Source organism: Pipra filicauda, unplaced genomic scaffold (assembly GCF_003945595.2).
Source record: "Pipra filicauda isolate LSUMZ 115617 unplaced genomic scaffold, ASM394559v2 scaffold607_size300211_pilon, whole genome shotgun sequence".
NCBI classification, from domain to species: domain Eukaryota; kingdom Metazoa; phylum Chordata; class Aves; order Passeriformes; family Pipridae; genus Pipra; species Pipra filicauda.
In genome coordinates, this window is record NW_024104762.1 from 233,408 (window position 1) to 248,558 (window position 15,151).

At 56.6% G+C, this 15,151-nt stretch overlaps 2 protein-coding genes across 2 annotated transcripts in view; both read right to left on the reverse strand.

The window, feature by feature from the left end:
- Positions 1-5,563, reverse strand: part of LOC120324617 (uncharacterized protein C6orf132-like) — a 14,586-nt gene extending 9,023 nt beyond the window's left edge. Inside the window, exons 1-7 of the mRNA XM_039388084.1 lie at positions 3,276-5,563; positions 2,638-2,714; positions 2,464-2,545; positions 1,713-1,844; positions 1,330-1,389; positions 1,029-1,243; positions 823-914 (exon numbers count right to left, since the gene is read on the reverse strand). Coding sequence (XP_039244018.1) covers positions 3,659-5,563 — 1,905 coding nt within the window. The 3' untranslated portion in view covers positions 823-914; positions 1,029-1,243; positions 1,330-1,389; ... (2 more) ...; positions 2,638-2,714; positions 3,276-3,658. The remainder of the gene's footprint in view (positions 1-822; positions 915-1,028; positions 1,244-1,329; positions 1,390-1,712; positions 1,845-2,463; positions 2,546-2,637; positions 2,715-3,275) is intronic.
- A 1,645-nt stretch (positions 5,564-7,208) lies between these two features.
- ATP5PO (ATP synthase peripheral stalk subunit OSCP) lies at positions 7,209-10,249 on the reverse strand. Its single transcript, XM_027713453.2, has 7 exons — positions 10,204-10,249; positions 10,026-10,076; positions 9,154-9,264; positions 8,494-8,623; positions 8,263-8,375; positions 7,693-7,779; positions 7,209-7,390 (listed from the first exon to the last, which is right to left on the reverse strand). Exons 1-7 carry the CDS (start codon positions 10,225-10,227, stop codon positions 7,277-7,279), a joined length of 630 nt encoding a protein of 209 aa, XP_027569254.1. The 5' UTR covers positions 10,228-10,249; the 3' UTR covers positions 7,209-7,276.
- Positions 10,250-15,151: the final 4,902 nt, after the last annotated feature.

Consider the following 15,151-nt stretch of genomic DNA (forward strand, 5'->3'; position numbering starts at 1 on the left):
CCCACATGACAAGTGTGGGGGAAGACAGCTGGGGGAAAACCAGAGAAAAGGGGGAAGTTACATTCCCATGGAAACAGAAGGTGGAACAGTAACTGAACTTACAGGGGGAAATGCAGTTGCTGCTTCCTGCATGGAATGTGGTCAGTACACAGGGAACATATTCCATGATGATTCCTCACACAACACATCACACTCTCCCATTGGGAAAGAACCTAAATCCATGTGTGCTGAAGGATTATCTCCAGTTTCAGTTTGCAAGTCAGTATCCTCAATTTCTAAACCCCCAGGAAAAGCAAGTGTTAGGGCTCATGGGAAGAGAGTGTCTCCTCCTCTACGGGCACATGGTCAAAGCAGCCCCAAAAGGAGCAGAGAGACAAACCTGATTGCTGGGACAGGAAGTGACAGGAACCAGCCTGGTCAGTCCCACTGACTGGTACGGATCTGTGGAATGGGAAAAACGTTCCTGTTTGCAGTTGGGAAGGGAAGAAAAAGGAAGGAGACAAACCCAGAGGGTCATCAAGCCTGACCAATTAGCATTCCCAAAGACAGGACCCAGACCCACACCTGCCCAGTCACACCAACTGGCTCAGGATCCAGCAAGTGCTGGAAATCAGGATTTTGCAACTGTCTGTGTCACACTCAGTGGAGGCCAGACCTTTGGAAACCAGCTGTGTTTTGGCTCTTTGTCCTCCCAGGACGATCTGTGTGCTCGGCTTCGGGTACCAAATACTGCAAAAGCCCACAAAACAGACCTGATTTTAAAACAACACCCACAAACCCTCCAGCTCCCAAACCCAAGGCCAATGGAAAAGCATCTCCTACGTCCTGGCAGGGAGTAGGCGCTTCCTGGGACAATGTGCTCCAGTGCCAACGAATTCCAGCTTCACTCTAAGCAGGGAACTGCCACAGCTGCACTGTTTAAAGAGATGCAAAAGCATCAACATCCAAGTGCAGGCGAGAAAATGCTGGAAACAATCCCAGGGGGGCGAGTAGATCAGCAGGAGAAATACACACAAGTGTGGACTCACTTGCTGTGAACGGAACTGGTGGAATCCAAGCTTGTCCACGGGTACAGCTGCAGGCAGAGCAATCTTCTCTACTAAGGGGGTCTATACACAATCTTCTCTACTAAGGGGGTCTGTACACAATCTTCTCTAATAATGGGGTCTGTACACTATCTTCTCTAATAAGGGGGTCTATACACTATCTTCTCCACTAAAGGGGAAAGAAACCTCTCTGCTACCTGGAGAAATAAAAGAGAGATCAGTCCAAACCCTACCGACTATGGCAGGAGAAACAGAAAAGGCACAGGATCATTTCCCACAATACCTTCTCTTATCAATACTCCAAAGGATTGGAGCCGAGTCTGTCTCTTCTCTTGGTTGCCAACTGAAAGTAAAGACAGTCACAACCATATGAATTCTCTTTCTCTCCACTAATGGGCACTCCAGAGAGGTTGCACAGTGCCTGGCAAGTTAAACGGGAAGGCTGAGAGAAAGGATCCAAGGAAATGAGGAGATCAAAGTTCCGTGACAAAGTTGTGTGGAAGTTTCCAGAGCATTTGTACGCTCTGGAGTCTCCCGTGAATTCTCCCTGCCCTTCAGAAATGTTGAGTTCCTGACCCAAAGGAGGGAATTCCATCAGACAAAAAGGAATGAGCTGAGCAGTAACAGAAGGAGGAGCTGGAATTCCTACAGAGAGGGGTTCTCCACCTTAGTATTTTGTGCAGCTGCTCCAAGTTCATCCCGTTGCCATCATCAGGGAATGTCAGGCTGATGTGGTCGTGGATGACTGTCCTGTCAGGCCAGACCTGCTCTGCACTCCCATCCGGGTCATGGCATTGTCTGCAGGGAAAGAAGGGGAAAAGGCTGGGATATTTGAAGCAAAACCCAAACAGTTGAAGTGGGAACATAGTTTGAAGTGCTTCAGCTGCCAGAGAGTCTGTGTTCCACGCTGACTCCAGTCCCAATGTTACGATGAAGCAGCTGCCTCCCGACCCGGTGACCCTCCCCCAAAGCCAACAGCCAGTTCCACAGCTCTTGTGGGTTGATTGTTCTTACAGCCCCACAGAGGCAAACACTGTAGGTGGAGGCGAGTGGCTGAGGCGTGAGAATGGAAATGCAGCCAAGACAGGGCTCTGGTTTCCTTTGCTGCCCCCAAAGCAGCTGGTGCAATATTTACTTTCTCCCAGCCACGGGCTGGCTCTCCCCGAGGGAGCTCCAAAGTGCTTTAGACTCTCCTTGCTCTGGACAGGATGGGAAAGAGCTGCCCCCAGTGCAACAGAAACCACGGCTGCACAAAGCTTGCCCAGCTGGGGAGGGTCCTTCCTAGGAACATGAAGTACCAATTGTATCCGCAGGGACAACTTCATCCAAGGGATTGCAGCCTCAACAAAAGAGGGCATCCAGGTCCAGGTGACAGTTGGGAAAGGTTTGGGCTGTTCAAACAGCTGCACCCACTTACCATGTTGTCAGCCTGCAAAGGGTCAGTCCTTCCCACAGCCACGGGGCTCTGCTTCCCTCCTTGGTGGCAGCTCTGGCCTTCCCTGCAGGAAAAACTCCTGTTGGCTTTGGCTGGGTGAATTCTCTGGGCAAGGGAAGGGAAGCAAACATGACAAGCTCTTGCTCCACCAAGTACCTGTGAGTTCTGCAAGTGCACTGAAGGGCCAGGGGTGACTGAGTGGTGCCCTCGGTCTGCGGGAACCTGGGGCAAAGCTGAAGGGAACCACAAACAAGGGCATCGGTTTGTGCTCTCCAAGCACACCCAGCCGGACACCAGGAGGCCAGAGAAAGGAACCCTAAAGGGAGCTGTTTTGTTCAGCACTACAAAAGGCCGTGGGGACCCCTGGTGGTCTAGTGGTCAGGATGCAGCACTCTCACTGCCGTGGCCCGGGTTTGATTCCTGGTCGGGGAAACTCCCCTGGGCAGATGGAGCTCGTCAGCCCTGTAAAGCCATCCGTCTAAGAGAAGGTCACTCTAAACAAACCTACGTCCTGAGGACCTCACTGCCACTGTCCAAGCTTGCTCGGCCCCGGCAGATGAACCTCAGGATTAAAGGGTGGGCTCAGTTCAGAGCACACTGTGTCTCACCTAAAAAATCCATTGCGCAGGCTCGAAGGGTAAAGACCTTTCCCAAATCTTCGCTCACGAAGACTGGCCATACACTATACACACAAAAGGCCATAATTAAATTGATTTTCGATACTGGCACACTGGGACCTTGTCAAGGGACTGTTCCTACAGCTCTTGGAGGGGACATTCAGCACAGTCTCCTACCTTCCTCTGAGAATGGGTGACGCCGCCATCCTGTGCAAGGGGTCAGTCCGGTGTCCAGCGTGGATGCAGCTGGAGGGATGTCCAGGCTGCTGGGCTTGCTGGGGGTACCTTTGCAGGGACAGGGTTCCCCGCGGAAGGTGCCTTTCTGTCTTCTGTGCCAAAGAGTTCCCATGCACAGGCTGTTCTTTCAGACCTTTCTGGAAACAGGTCTGAGGTCTGGGGGTCTCTGGGGCTCTCGATCCCCCTCCAGTCTGTGGCCACTTCTTGGCCTCGTTGCGGCGCCCGTGCTGTTCCGTGCTGTGCTGGTCTGCGGGAGATGTCGGTCCCGGCAAAGCGCTGCCCGCCCTGCGCTGTCTGGGCCGGGCCTGGCGCTGGAGCGGGGCCTAATGGTGCGGCTGTGCCGGCCTGCGGGGCCAGCGGAACAGCCTGTGCACAGCGCGGAGCGCGCGCCTCAACAGGGAGGGACGTTTCCCGGGGACAGCCCTGGGGGCTTCCCTGCCCTCTGCCCCTGGGGACACGGCCTGGGCTGCAACTGCTGGTTTCACGTCTGCAGCCGGGCTTTGTCCCAGCTTGTGCTGCTCCTGTGGCTGCTGGGGACACCTCTGCACCTCCAGCGCAGCCTTGCTCAGGACGTGCTGGATTAATTTCTGAACTGTGTCCCACAGATCTTGGCTGCCCTGGGAGGGGTTCCGGGACCCTGCTGGGGTGTAGGACTCATTGATGGATGAAGTGTCCACCTCCAGCACAGCCTTGCTCAGGATGTCGTGGATGAGGGGCTGGACTGTGTCCTGCAGAACTTGGCTGCCCTGGGAGGAGCTGCGGGACCTTGCTGGGGTCTGCTCCTCACTGGTGGATGGAGAAGTGTCTGCCTTTGGTTGCTTGGAAGAGAGAGGCCGCTGGGACTTGCTCGGGATGTAGAGAGAGCTGGGCCCCTCCAGGGGGTCGTCGTCACTGTCCGGGCCCAAGGGTTTGTCATCGTGCCCTTGGGACAGCCCCTGGACTCTGTTGTCTTGCCCTTGAGAAAGCTCCTTGGCCTGGTCGTTCTCCACCGGCCCTTGGCACGGCCGTTCCTCTTGGTCTGCTTTCTCTTGGGTGAGTCCTTGGCTCTTGGACTTGTGGAACCAGTTCCTTATTCTTTTCATTCCTCCAAACACGCCACTCCTGGGCCGCCTCTGTGGGTGCTCCAGCTGAGACTCCACGTCCGGCTCCTTCCCAGTCCCGTGGTGCTCCAGCTGTGACGAGTCAGTGGGGCCGCACGGGACAGGGTTTTCTTCTGCTGGGGACAGTGGTTTTAAAATGTCCTCTTCCTGTGGGGACAGTGGTTTTCCAGTGTCCTCTTCCTGTGGGGACAGAGGTTTTAAAATGTCCTCTTCCTGTCGGGACACTGGCTCGCCAATGTCCTCTTCCAGTTGGGAGAGCTCTTGGACATTGGAGTCCCCTTCCGACTGGACATCTTCCCCTTGGGACACTTGGTTGCCAAGGCCATCTGTCCCTTGGCACAGCTCTTTGTCGTCTTCCTGCTGGGACTGTCCTTGGCTTGTAATGCCCCCCAGGAGCGGCGGGCCGGCTGCCGGGAGTGGGGCCTCTGTGGTGCCAGCACGGAGCAGGAGCCTCCTGTTCAGCTCCTGCAGCAGCTCCGTGTCCGAGACAAGGCTGAGGTCTGTGGCAGCACGGAGCAGGCCCCTCCTGTGCAGCTCCTGCAGCAGCTCCGTGTCTGAGACGAGGCTGAGCTCTGTGCCAGGCTGGTGCTGCAGCGGTGCCGTGCCGGGTTGGCTGTGCTGGCTGGCAGGAGCGGCCGAGGGAGCTGCCGGCAGAGGAAGAGGCTCCCAGCTGGCGTCGGCAGCGAGCGCGGGCCGGGCTGGGGCCTCCTGTGCCCCCGTGCTGGGGGGCAAGAGCAGCCCGGGCACGGGGCTCTCGGGCCGTGGGGGCAGCCGGGGAGAGGGGCTGCGGGCCCGTGGCCCCGTGTGCCCTGCGCTGCCCAGCTCTGTGCCCCGGCTCACGGTGTCCCTGGGGCTCTCTGGGCAGGGCAGAGCTGGCACTGGGGGCTGCCGTGGCACTGGTGGTAGCGGTGGCTGCTGGGGTAGTGGTGGCAGCCGTGGGAGCTGAGGCACCTGTGCCAGTGCTGGCAGCTGTGGCAGCTTGAGCAGTGGTGGCAGTGGCGGCTGTGGCTGCGGTGGAACCAGTGGCAGTGCTGTCAGTGGTGGCAGTTGTTGTTTCCTTGTCTGCCATGGCAGTGGTGGCAGCCATGGCTTATCCATCTCCATCTTCCTGCTTTTGTCCCTCTCCATCTTCCTGTTCTCGTCCCTCTCCATCTTCCTTTCCTCCTCAGAAATCTCCATCTTCCTTGTCTCCTGTGGCTGCCGTGGCAGCCGTGTCAGTGGTGGCAGCGTTGGCTGCCGTGGCAGTGCTGCCAGTGGTGGCAGCGATGACAGTGGTGGCTGCCTTGGCTGCCCTGGCAGTGGTGGCAGCAGTGGCAGCGATGACTGTCTTGGCAGTGGTGGCAGCGATGGCAGTGTTGGCTGCCTTGGCTGTTGTTCCAGTGGTGGCAGCAGTGGCAGCAGTGACATTGTTGGCTGCCTTGGCTGCCCTGGCTGTCGTGCCGGTGGTGACACTCGTGGCCGCAGTGGCAGCAGTCGCTGCCTTGGCTGAGATGGCAGCGTTGGCTCCCTGTCCCTCACCCTGGGCAGGCTCGGAGTTTGCCCCTGGCTGGGCTGGGAGTTGCGCTTGTCCATCTCTGTCTTCTTCTCCTTCCAAAACTTCTCTCGTCCTCTCTGGCAGAGAGATCCCTGGAGCTGCTTCCTCCTGCGAGAGAGGCTCTCCTGGGAGTGGGCACCCCCGGGCTCTGTGCCCCTCAAACCCCCACGGGCAGGGCAGGGCTCTGTGATGTCACAAGGGTCTCCGGGCACTGCCATGTCCCGTGTCACAAAGGGCCACCCCCGGCCCCCCTTGGACAGCGGCACCGCCCGGACCCGGCCCGGGGCAGCCCCAGCACTTGTGGCCTTGCAGCCCCCACTGTGCCCGGAGCCCTGGGGGGCTTTGCCCTCGGTCCCACACGACCCCCGCTCTCCACAGGGCACAGCTTTGCAGGCCGGGCTGGGCGGCGCAGCAGGAATCGGCCCCGTGGCCGTGCCAGGCACTCGTGGGCAGTGTCTCCATGGCCCGGGCTGGGCCGGGTACGAGGGGTGTCCCTCAGGGCTCTGCCTCGGCCCCGCGGCTCCTCAGGGCCTTGGGCAGGGACACGCAGTGGCACCAGCGCACCCTCAGCACGGGGCAGGGCACAGGCAGCTGAGCGGGGCAGGGCACACCCCGCGAGGACGGGGCCATCCACAGCCCCCTGCACAGGCTGCACAAGTGGCACCACCACAACCTCAGCAGCTTCCACAAGGCCAGGGGCCAGCTGCTGCCCCTGGCTCGGGGCAGTCCCAAGACTCACACAGTCATCAGGGAAGAGCCCTCCAGGATCCCCCAGTCCCACCCTCCCCCAGCACCACCACGCTCACCCCTAATCCCTGTCCCCAAGGGCCTCATCCAGACACCTCTGGAACACTTGCAGAGACAGTGACTCCACCACCTCCCTGGGGCACTTATTGTAAGGCCTGGCCACTCCTGCAGGGAAAAATTGGTTTTAATATCTGAGGTGAACATCCCCTGGTAGAACTTCAGGCCATTTCCTGTCATCCTTTCCCTTGGGACATGGTAGAACAGACCGACCATCCGAGGCTTCTCTGGACCCTCTGCAGCACTGACCCCCTTTATCAGCTCCCACTTTGTTCTTTCCATGTCCTTCCCAGCCAAGTTCACCTGCCCTCAGGGTGAGCCACCTTTTCAAGCCCTGTCATGGGAGTGTTCAGTGAAATCTACACGAAATTCCACTGCAGCATCAGCATCCTCCCCCTCAGGGCTGCTTCCCAAATCAAAACACGTGGCACCATCTACTCGAGAAGGAGGAATTTTATTGTTTCCATCAGCCAGGTTTCCTTGGGAATGACCAGGACAGCTCTCTAGACAGACTCTCTCATGATCTTGGTGAGTTTCTGGATCTTGGACCTTGTTGACATGTCCACGTACTTCTCCCCAATGTTGACAATCATCCCGCCGAGGATCGAGGGGTCAGTCTAAACAAGGAACATTGAACAGGAAGGCTGTGAGCAAAAGTTTCTTAGCCTAGGATACAACTCTGACACTAGCAAAGGAAAGAATAAAGCTCTTCAAAGAGCCTTTTTTGAGAGAACTTTGTGGTCATTGCATTCCAAAGTTAGGATTTTAGGAATTAAAGCATCATCATGTCTACGAGAAAGCAAAGAACTGTGTAACAGCAACAGGATTCAGTGAAATCTTTAAGATCATTTTTTAAAGGGTTTTTTAAACCCTTAACATGAACTTGATGAAATTTATTTATAAAGTCCAAACTCCAGACCTTGGTCTCCAGCTTCAAGACCTCTCCCTTAGCCAGGAACCCATTCAGAGCACTTTTCAGTTCAGTCAGGTTGGCCTCATCCAAGGGCTGAAAAACAGGAACAGAAGAGAAGGAAAATTAAGGACTTGAAAATATTCAGATGATAGAACAAGGACCCCAGTATCCTACTCAGATCCTTTGGAAGACAGACACGAGTACCAGGAAGGCAGATTAAGCAGTGGAACGGGGACAACCAAAGGGCAGCACAGGAACAACAACCACCTTGGTGCCCTCCTTATTTCATGAACCAAGAACAGGGGCAGCTCTATGTGCACACCAGGCTGAGTTTTAATCACCCCCTGGCTTCACACACAGGAAGGAAAAACATGACCTGAGAAGCTGAAATGGGAGGAACAGCTTTAATTTTTGACAAGTCTCTGCTGGGGATCCAAACCCTCCCTGCAGAAAGACGTCCAGCTTGGCAGGGCTGAGACGTTTCCTTGCTGCTCACACAGCAAGCCCTTCAATGGCAGGGAGCAGGGGGAGCCTGCAGAGGTTTGCCTGCTCTCCCAGGGCCTGCTCCCAGCCCACCTGTGCCGTGGTGACCGTGCACACCACCTCTCCTCGCACCGCGCTCATGATCTTGGCGAAGGCGGACACGATGCCCGGGGTGTGGCGCAGGCGGCCGTTCTCAGCCAGCAGGTCTGGAAAACACCAAAGCACCGAGGGCTCAGAGCACCCCCGGGCACATCCGGGCAGCCAAGAGCCACGGCAACGGGTGGCACGGCTTGGATGTTCTCCTGGAGCCCAGGGGTCACTCACTCATCAGGTTGACAGTGATGGGGGACATCTTCTCTCTCGCCAAGGCGTCGCTCACGGCTTTTTGTTTCACTGTGCCCTTGGTGTGAGGGTTCATCACCACACTGGACAGCTTGGGGTCCTTCAGCAGGGTCTGAGGGGAGACACAGCTATGGGACAAAGGCCAGGAGTTTTCCAGGCATTCCAAGGCCCACCTGGACCAGCCAGAGCAGGAAACACGGGTAGTCCTGGAGTGAGAACAAAGAGCTCTGGAGCTGAGGGGAAGTGGAAGGGCAGCTGCTGCTACAGAATCATGGAATGGTTTGGGTTGGAAGGGACCTTAAAGATTAAATGGACCTAGTTCCACCCCCTGCCAAGGGCAAGGACACCTTCCACTAGCCCAGGTTGCTCCAAGCCCCATCCAACCTGGCCTTGGACACTTCCAGGGATCCAGGGGCAGCCACAGCTTCTCTGGGAAACCTGGGCCAGGGCCTCCCCACCCTCCCAGCCAAGAATTCCTTCCCAATATCCCACTGAAACACTGGGGCACTAGGCAGGCAGCACATGTGCCAGGGGACTGGGAGTCTCAGAGGCTGCAGGAGCCAAGCCCACCCCCCTCCTGAGGAGAAGGGGAAACCCCCCCTGCTCCCACGCCCAGGGATCTCCGGCTGTGGAACACCTTACCCACACCCGGGTCAGCTCCTTCTCCACCTGCTCCAGCTTCTTCTGCTTGCTGGCTGCAGAGTACAGGGCGGTGGCATAGCGTCCTTCCAGCCCGTACACCTGGATGGGCGGCTGCGGGGAGAACGGGGGGGTGCTGAGAGGGGGCACCTGGGGGGCACAGAGCCCCCTGTCCCTCGGCTTCACCAGCCTGGAGACCCCCCAAACCTGCCACTTTGACCAGCCTGGAGACCCCTCCGACTCTTCACATAGACCACATAGCTTGGAGACCCCTTGTCAGCCACCGCTTTGACCAGCCTGGAGACCCCCTCTACTCCTCACCTTGTCCAGCCTGGAAACCTCCCCAACTCCTCACCTGGATCAGCTTGGAGACCCCTCACCCTCTCATACAAACCAGCCCGGAAACTCCCCCAACTCCTCACCTTGTCCACTCTGGAGACCCCCCCACCTCTTCACACAGACCATCCTGGAAACCTCCCCAACTCCTCCCCTCGACCAGCTTGGAGACCTCCCCACCCCCTCATACTAACGAGCCTGGAAACCCCCCCAACTCCTCACCTTGACCAGCCTGGAGACCCCCCCCAAGCTCCTCACCTTGACCACACTGGAGACTCCCCTGTCACCTGTTACTGTGACCAGCCTGGAAACCCCCCCAACTCCTCGCTCTGACCAGGCTGGAGAACCGCCCCCTCCCACTTGCTCCCCTTCATCTTCACCATCCTGGACACCCCCCCTGACCCGCTCACGACCTCCCCTCTAGTCCCTCACCTCAGTCAGCGTGAGGACTCCCCCTACCCCCTCACGACCACTCCTGCCCCCTCACCTTGCCCAGCTCGGACCTCCACTGCCCCCTCACGCCCCCGCCGCCCCCTCACCTTCACCAGTTTGGACACCGGCCTCGCCGCCGTCGTGCTTAGCTGCCGCACCTGGAGAGGGAAAGGGGGACAGCGGCGGGGTCAGCGCGGCGCTCGGGGCCTGGGGCGAGGCTGGAGACCCCCGTGCGGGGGTGAGGGGCGGGGATGCCTCTGTTGCCCCCAGGCCCCCCAGTTTCACCTTCAGGGCCGCCGCCGCCGCCATGTTGCCCCGCCGCCGCTCAGGGTCACCGCGCACGGCGCAGGCGCGGGGAGGCCCCGCCCCGTGATGGCGCTGCTGCCGCGGGGCACGCTGGGAGCTGTAGTTCCTCGGGGCGGGGCCTGGGTGTGTCACTGCCCTTGGTGTCACCGCGGTGTCACCACCAGTGTCCCTGTGCCCTCAGTGTCACCTGCCCTCGGTGTCACTGTGCCACCAGTGTCCCTGTGCCCTCAGTGTCACTGCCCTCGGTGTCACCGCGGTGTCACCACCAGTGTCCCTGTGCCCTCAGTGTCACTGCCCTCGGTGTCACAACCAGTGTCCCTGTGCCCTCAGTGTCACCTGCCCTCGGTGTCACTGCGGTGTCACCACCGGTGTCACTGTGCCACCCGTGTCACTGCCCTCGGTGTCACCGGGGTGTCACCACCGGTGTCACTGTGCCACCAGTGTCCCTGTTCCCTTAGTGTCACCTGCCCTTGGTGTCACTGCGGTGTCACCACCAGTGTCCCTGTGCCCTCAGTGTCACTGCCCTTGGTGTCACCGCGGTGTCACCACCAGTGTCCCTGTGCCCTCAGTGTCACCTGCCCTCGGTGTCACTGCGGTGTCACAACCAGTGTCACTGTGCCACCTGTGTCACTGTGCCCTCAATGTCACCTGTCTCAGTGTCACCGCGGTGTCACCACCAGTGTCACTGTGCCACCAGTGTCTCTGTGCCTGATGTTCCTGTGGTGTCCCTGTGCCCCTTGGTGACACTGTCAGTGTCCCTGTGCCTGCGGTGTCACCACCAGTGTCACTGTGCCACCAGTGTCTCTGTGCCTGATGTTCCTGTGGTGTCCCTGTGCCCCTTGGTGACACTGTCAGTGTCCCTGTGCCCACAGTGTCTCTGTGGTGTCCCTGTGTCCCCAGTGTTCCTGTCCCCTCATTATCACTGTGACTGCGGTGTCCCTGTGCCCACTGTCCTCGTGGTGTCCCCATGCTCCTTGGTGTCCCTGTCAGTGTCCCTGTGCCCACGGTGTCTCTCATTGCCCAATGCCCCTTTGCCCGGTGTCCCTGTGCCCACAGTGTCCCTCATTGCCCAATGCCCCTTTGCCCGGTGTCCCTGAGCCCACAGTGTCCCTGTGCCCCTGGTGTCCCTCTACCCTTGGTGTTCCTGTCCCCACAGTGTCCCTGTGCACCCAGTGTCCTTCATGAACAGCTCCAGTGTGAGTCCCTTCCATGGGGTCACAAGTCCTTCCTGCTCCAGCCTGGGCTCTTCTCTCCATGGATCGACAGCTCCTGCCATGCCCCTGCTCCAGGATGGGCTTCCCACAGAGTCACAGCCTCCTTTGGACATCCCCCTGATCCACGGGGCTCCTTCAGGGGCTGCAGGTGGATCTCTTTACCCCTGTGGATCTCCAGGGGCTGCAGGTGGATCTCTGCTCTCTGTGGATCTCCAGGGGCTGCAGGTGGATCTCTTTATCCCTGTGGATCTCCAGGGGCTGCAGGTGGATCTCTGCTCCCTGTGGATCTCCAGGGGCTGCCCCTGCCTCACCCACACCCATCCCATCCTTCAGGAGAGTGACTGGAGCATCCCACAAGTTAAGGGACTCAACCTCAGCTGCTCTCCCCTCCCGGGCTTTGCTCTGCTCTGACCCGGAGGGATCCCCGGGACGCACCGAGCTACTTCTGTCCCTCGGATAAACCAGATCCAAACCCTTCCCGAGGCAAAGGACATTCCAGGTGAAACCCCAGGTGGGCAGCTCTGCCTGTCGCTCTCTCGCTCAGCTCTCGGGAATGGTTCAGCTCCTCCTCTCTTTAATTCTTCCACCTATTTTTTTTTTTGTAAGAGCTTCGCGGAGCCGGTCCCGGTTCGGGGCGTTGTTTCCCGCATGGGGACCGGCTCAGGCGGTCGTTGCCACGGAAATAGGAAGCCTGGCGTGGATGGGAAGCAGCGGGAAGCGTGCAGGGCAGGGTTCGAGCACTAGATGCTGCTCTTGCTCCAGACTGAAAGCGAAGCGATGATGTAAAAACAGGATTGGAGTAAGGTTCTTTAGGGAACCCGCTTAGCCGCCCCACCAGGAGTGCCACAGTGTCACCCACGGGCTTTACTGGGGCTCTTTATTGGGATTCACCTCCCTCCTCTCTCCTGGTCTGCGTTTGCCGGGGTGACACTCGAAGGCACAAATCCAGCCCGGGGCAGGTTTAAGCCTGACATGACTGAGAGGGTGGGGATCAGTTCAGGCTGGAGAAGGGTCCAGGGAGAACTCAGAGCCCCTTCCAGGGCCTGAAGGGGCTCCAGGAGAGCTGGAGAGGGACTGGGGACAAGGGGTGGAGGGACAGGACACAGGGAATGGCTTCCCACTGCCAGAGGGCAGGGTTAGATGGGATATTGGGAAGGAATTCCTGGCTGGGAGGGTGGGGAGGCCCTGGCCCAGGTTGCCCAGAGAAGCTGTGGCTGCCCCTGGATCCCTGGAAGTGTCCAAGGCCAGGTTGGACGGGGCTTGGAGCAACCTGGGCTGGTGGAAGGTGTCCCTGCCCATGGCAGGGGTGGCACTGGATGGGCTTTGAGGTCCCTTCCAACCCAAACCATTCCATAATTCTAACACTGTGCTTCTAATTAGTTTTAATAACTACACTGCTGAGAAAAGCACGTCTAACATGTAGAAAAAATGTTTGCTTTTAGCAAAAATAACTTTTTTATTATTATTTTTTTTTTTTTTGTGATAATGTGCCTGGACAGAAGTTTTGGAATGGATTTATTTGAAGTGGGATTCCATATCCCAGGTTTTTTTTCAGTGTAATTCTGGGACAATCTATGATCTTGTCGCATTTTAATACACAGAAAAATCTGGCTTTTTGATGCCACTGAAGTTGCTGAGTCCTGAGGGCACTTTAAAGAACTGGAGATTGGGTGAAAGCCTGATGAACTTTTGAAGAATTACAGTCAGAGCACCTCTCACAGGTCAATTCTAAACAAGTAAAATCCCACAGGTGATAAAGAGTTTGTACCTTTATGCCTTACACTGGAAGGAAAATGCAAACTCTGATAAAGCCTGTCCTCATGTTTGAGTATCTGTCACAATAATGGAGTCCCCCATTATATATGGGGATTTTTAGGAGGGTTTTCTTCCCCTGCAAAGCAATTAAATTCCCCATACTGCCCATCACTCACCATCAGACGTTTACTCGTGTCCCTGCTTTCAGTTTGGTCACTGAATGAGCACCTGAACATTCAGAAGCTCGGGAGGAACATCCTGAAGAACTTTCATTTGTGGGTCTGCCCTTGGAGGGTCGTGACCTTAAAATGCCCGTTCTTAGTCACGTGAGGATGTAAAAAACATCCCTTTTTTTCTCCTGTTGAGTCAGACCACAACTGAAAGCGGGCAAAGCAGATCTTATTTTCCTTTCATTGAGAAGTCTCTAGAAAGAAGGTGGTGATTCTCCAGCCATGGTGCTGCTGGGGTTGTGTTTCCGCTGTGTGAGAGGTCCTAAAACTTGCAGCAAGATTAGACCATTCCACAGATAACTTGTAGAGCAGAGAGGCAAAAAGGAGATGAGGTTTTTCAGGGCCCCCCCAGCGATGAGAGTGTGGCAGGTCAGTGCCACAGAACGTGCCAGGCTTACCCTCCAACAGGTCTTTTAAAAGAAAAACAAAAACCCCACTCAAACCCCTTTAATGATTATAGCAATGAGCCCAGACTTTTAAGAAGGGACTGCTTTTCTCCCTCACCTTGCAACTCACCTGAAACACGAGCTTTTGGCCCGTTGTGGCTGTTGCTGCTCACCTGTTATTCCATAATTGCACCCATCTGTTTTCCCTTCGGCCGAGCCCGGAATTCGGCACGGGGCAGTCCCAGAGGAGCCAGGGTGTAGCTGGAAACAAGTTCCTGACGAGTTCCTCTGCGAGAAGCTCGTTGTTTACAACGAGTGGAGGAGTTTTCCTCTCCTGGTGCTCGAGTTCACCCCAGAGAACCCCCAAAAAGCCGCCCCCCAACTGCCCAACCCACCTCCCCGTCGCCACCGGCTTTCCTTCCTGCAGCTGCTCGAGGAAGGGGTTTGTTTCTTTGTTGTGGGGGTTTTTTTCCCCTCTCTCCCGGGGGTTGCCCTTTATCTTCCACGGGAACAGCTGGTGCCCTGGCTGACTCTGATCCAGGTGGTTGTTTTCCACTCCTGTGCTCCCCAGGTTCCGCTTGGGCAGGCAGGTTCAGGCGCTCCCCGGGGACTGAGCCTGTGCCACCCACTGAAACCTCCCTGCCCAGGCACCACCTGACTCATTTTCCCGTTAGAAAAGGGGTTTTCACTCAGTGGCAGGGGACAGAAAACAGGTGTTGGGTTTTTTTTTTACTCCAAACTGGAAAAAATGATTGTAAACCCACAAAAATGGGGAGGGGAATTCCGAATTGGAGAGATTTTAATCGAGTTGGGCGACTGAACTCACTGCCCTCAGCACCACGGCGCTCCACTGGAAGCTCGTTGTAGGAATTATTTCCCAAATCAAGCACCTCTGCCTACATTTTCCTGCCCTTCAGGGGAGGTTTCAATCTAGTGTTGTTGCGTAGGGAAACGATGAATCGTTGTGATGTGACTGTGCATGTGATACCTGTGGGGTGCTCGTGGTGCTTGGGTGGATTTTCCAGGCAGTGGTGAATTTTCCATGCAACCACAAAAATCTGTTGTAAAAGGGGAGCAAACCCATGGCGAGGTGCTTGTAAATGTAAAAGAAATAATATAAATTCTTTTTAAGATACCCTAGAAAGCCTGAAAAAATTAATTTAAGGGTGAGGTATGATATAATTTTAATTTAAGGGTGAGCTATGATATAATTTTAATTTAAGGGTGAGCTATGATATGATTTTAATTTAAGGGTGAGCTTTGATATGATTTTTATAGTTTGGCGAAATAACCACTGACCTGCAAAGGTTTATACTAGAAAAGGTGGTCTGGGCCCACCTGG

What these genes read in the sequence shown, in the direction of transcription:
- ATP5PO (XM_027713453.2), bottom strand. Translation starts at nt 10,227, where the DNA reads ATGGCGGCGGCGGCGGCCCTGAAG. An exon ending in CGGTGTCCAAACTGGTGAAG is followed by an intron (nt 9,265 to 10,025) that starts GTGAGGGGGCGG and finishes TTCTCCCCGCAG; the next exon opens with CCGCCCATCCAGGTGTACGG. An exon ending in GCACGGTCACCACGGCACAG is followed by an intron (nt 7,780 to 8,262) that starts GTGGGCTGGGAG and finishes CCTGTTTTTCAG; the next exon opens with CCCTTGGATGAGGCCAACCT.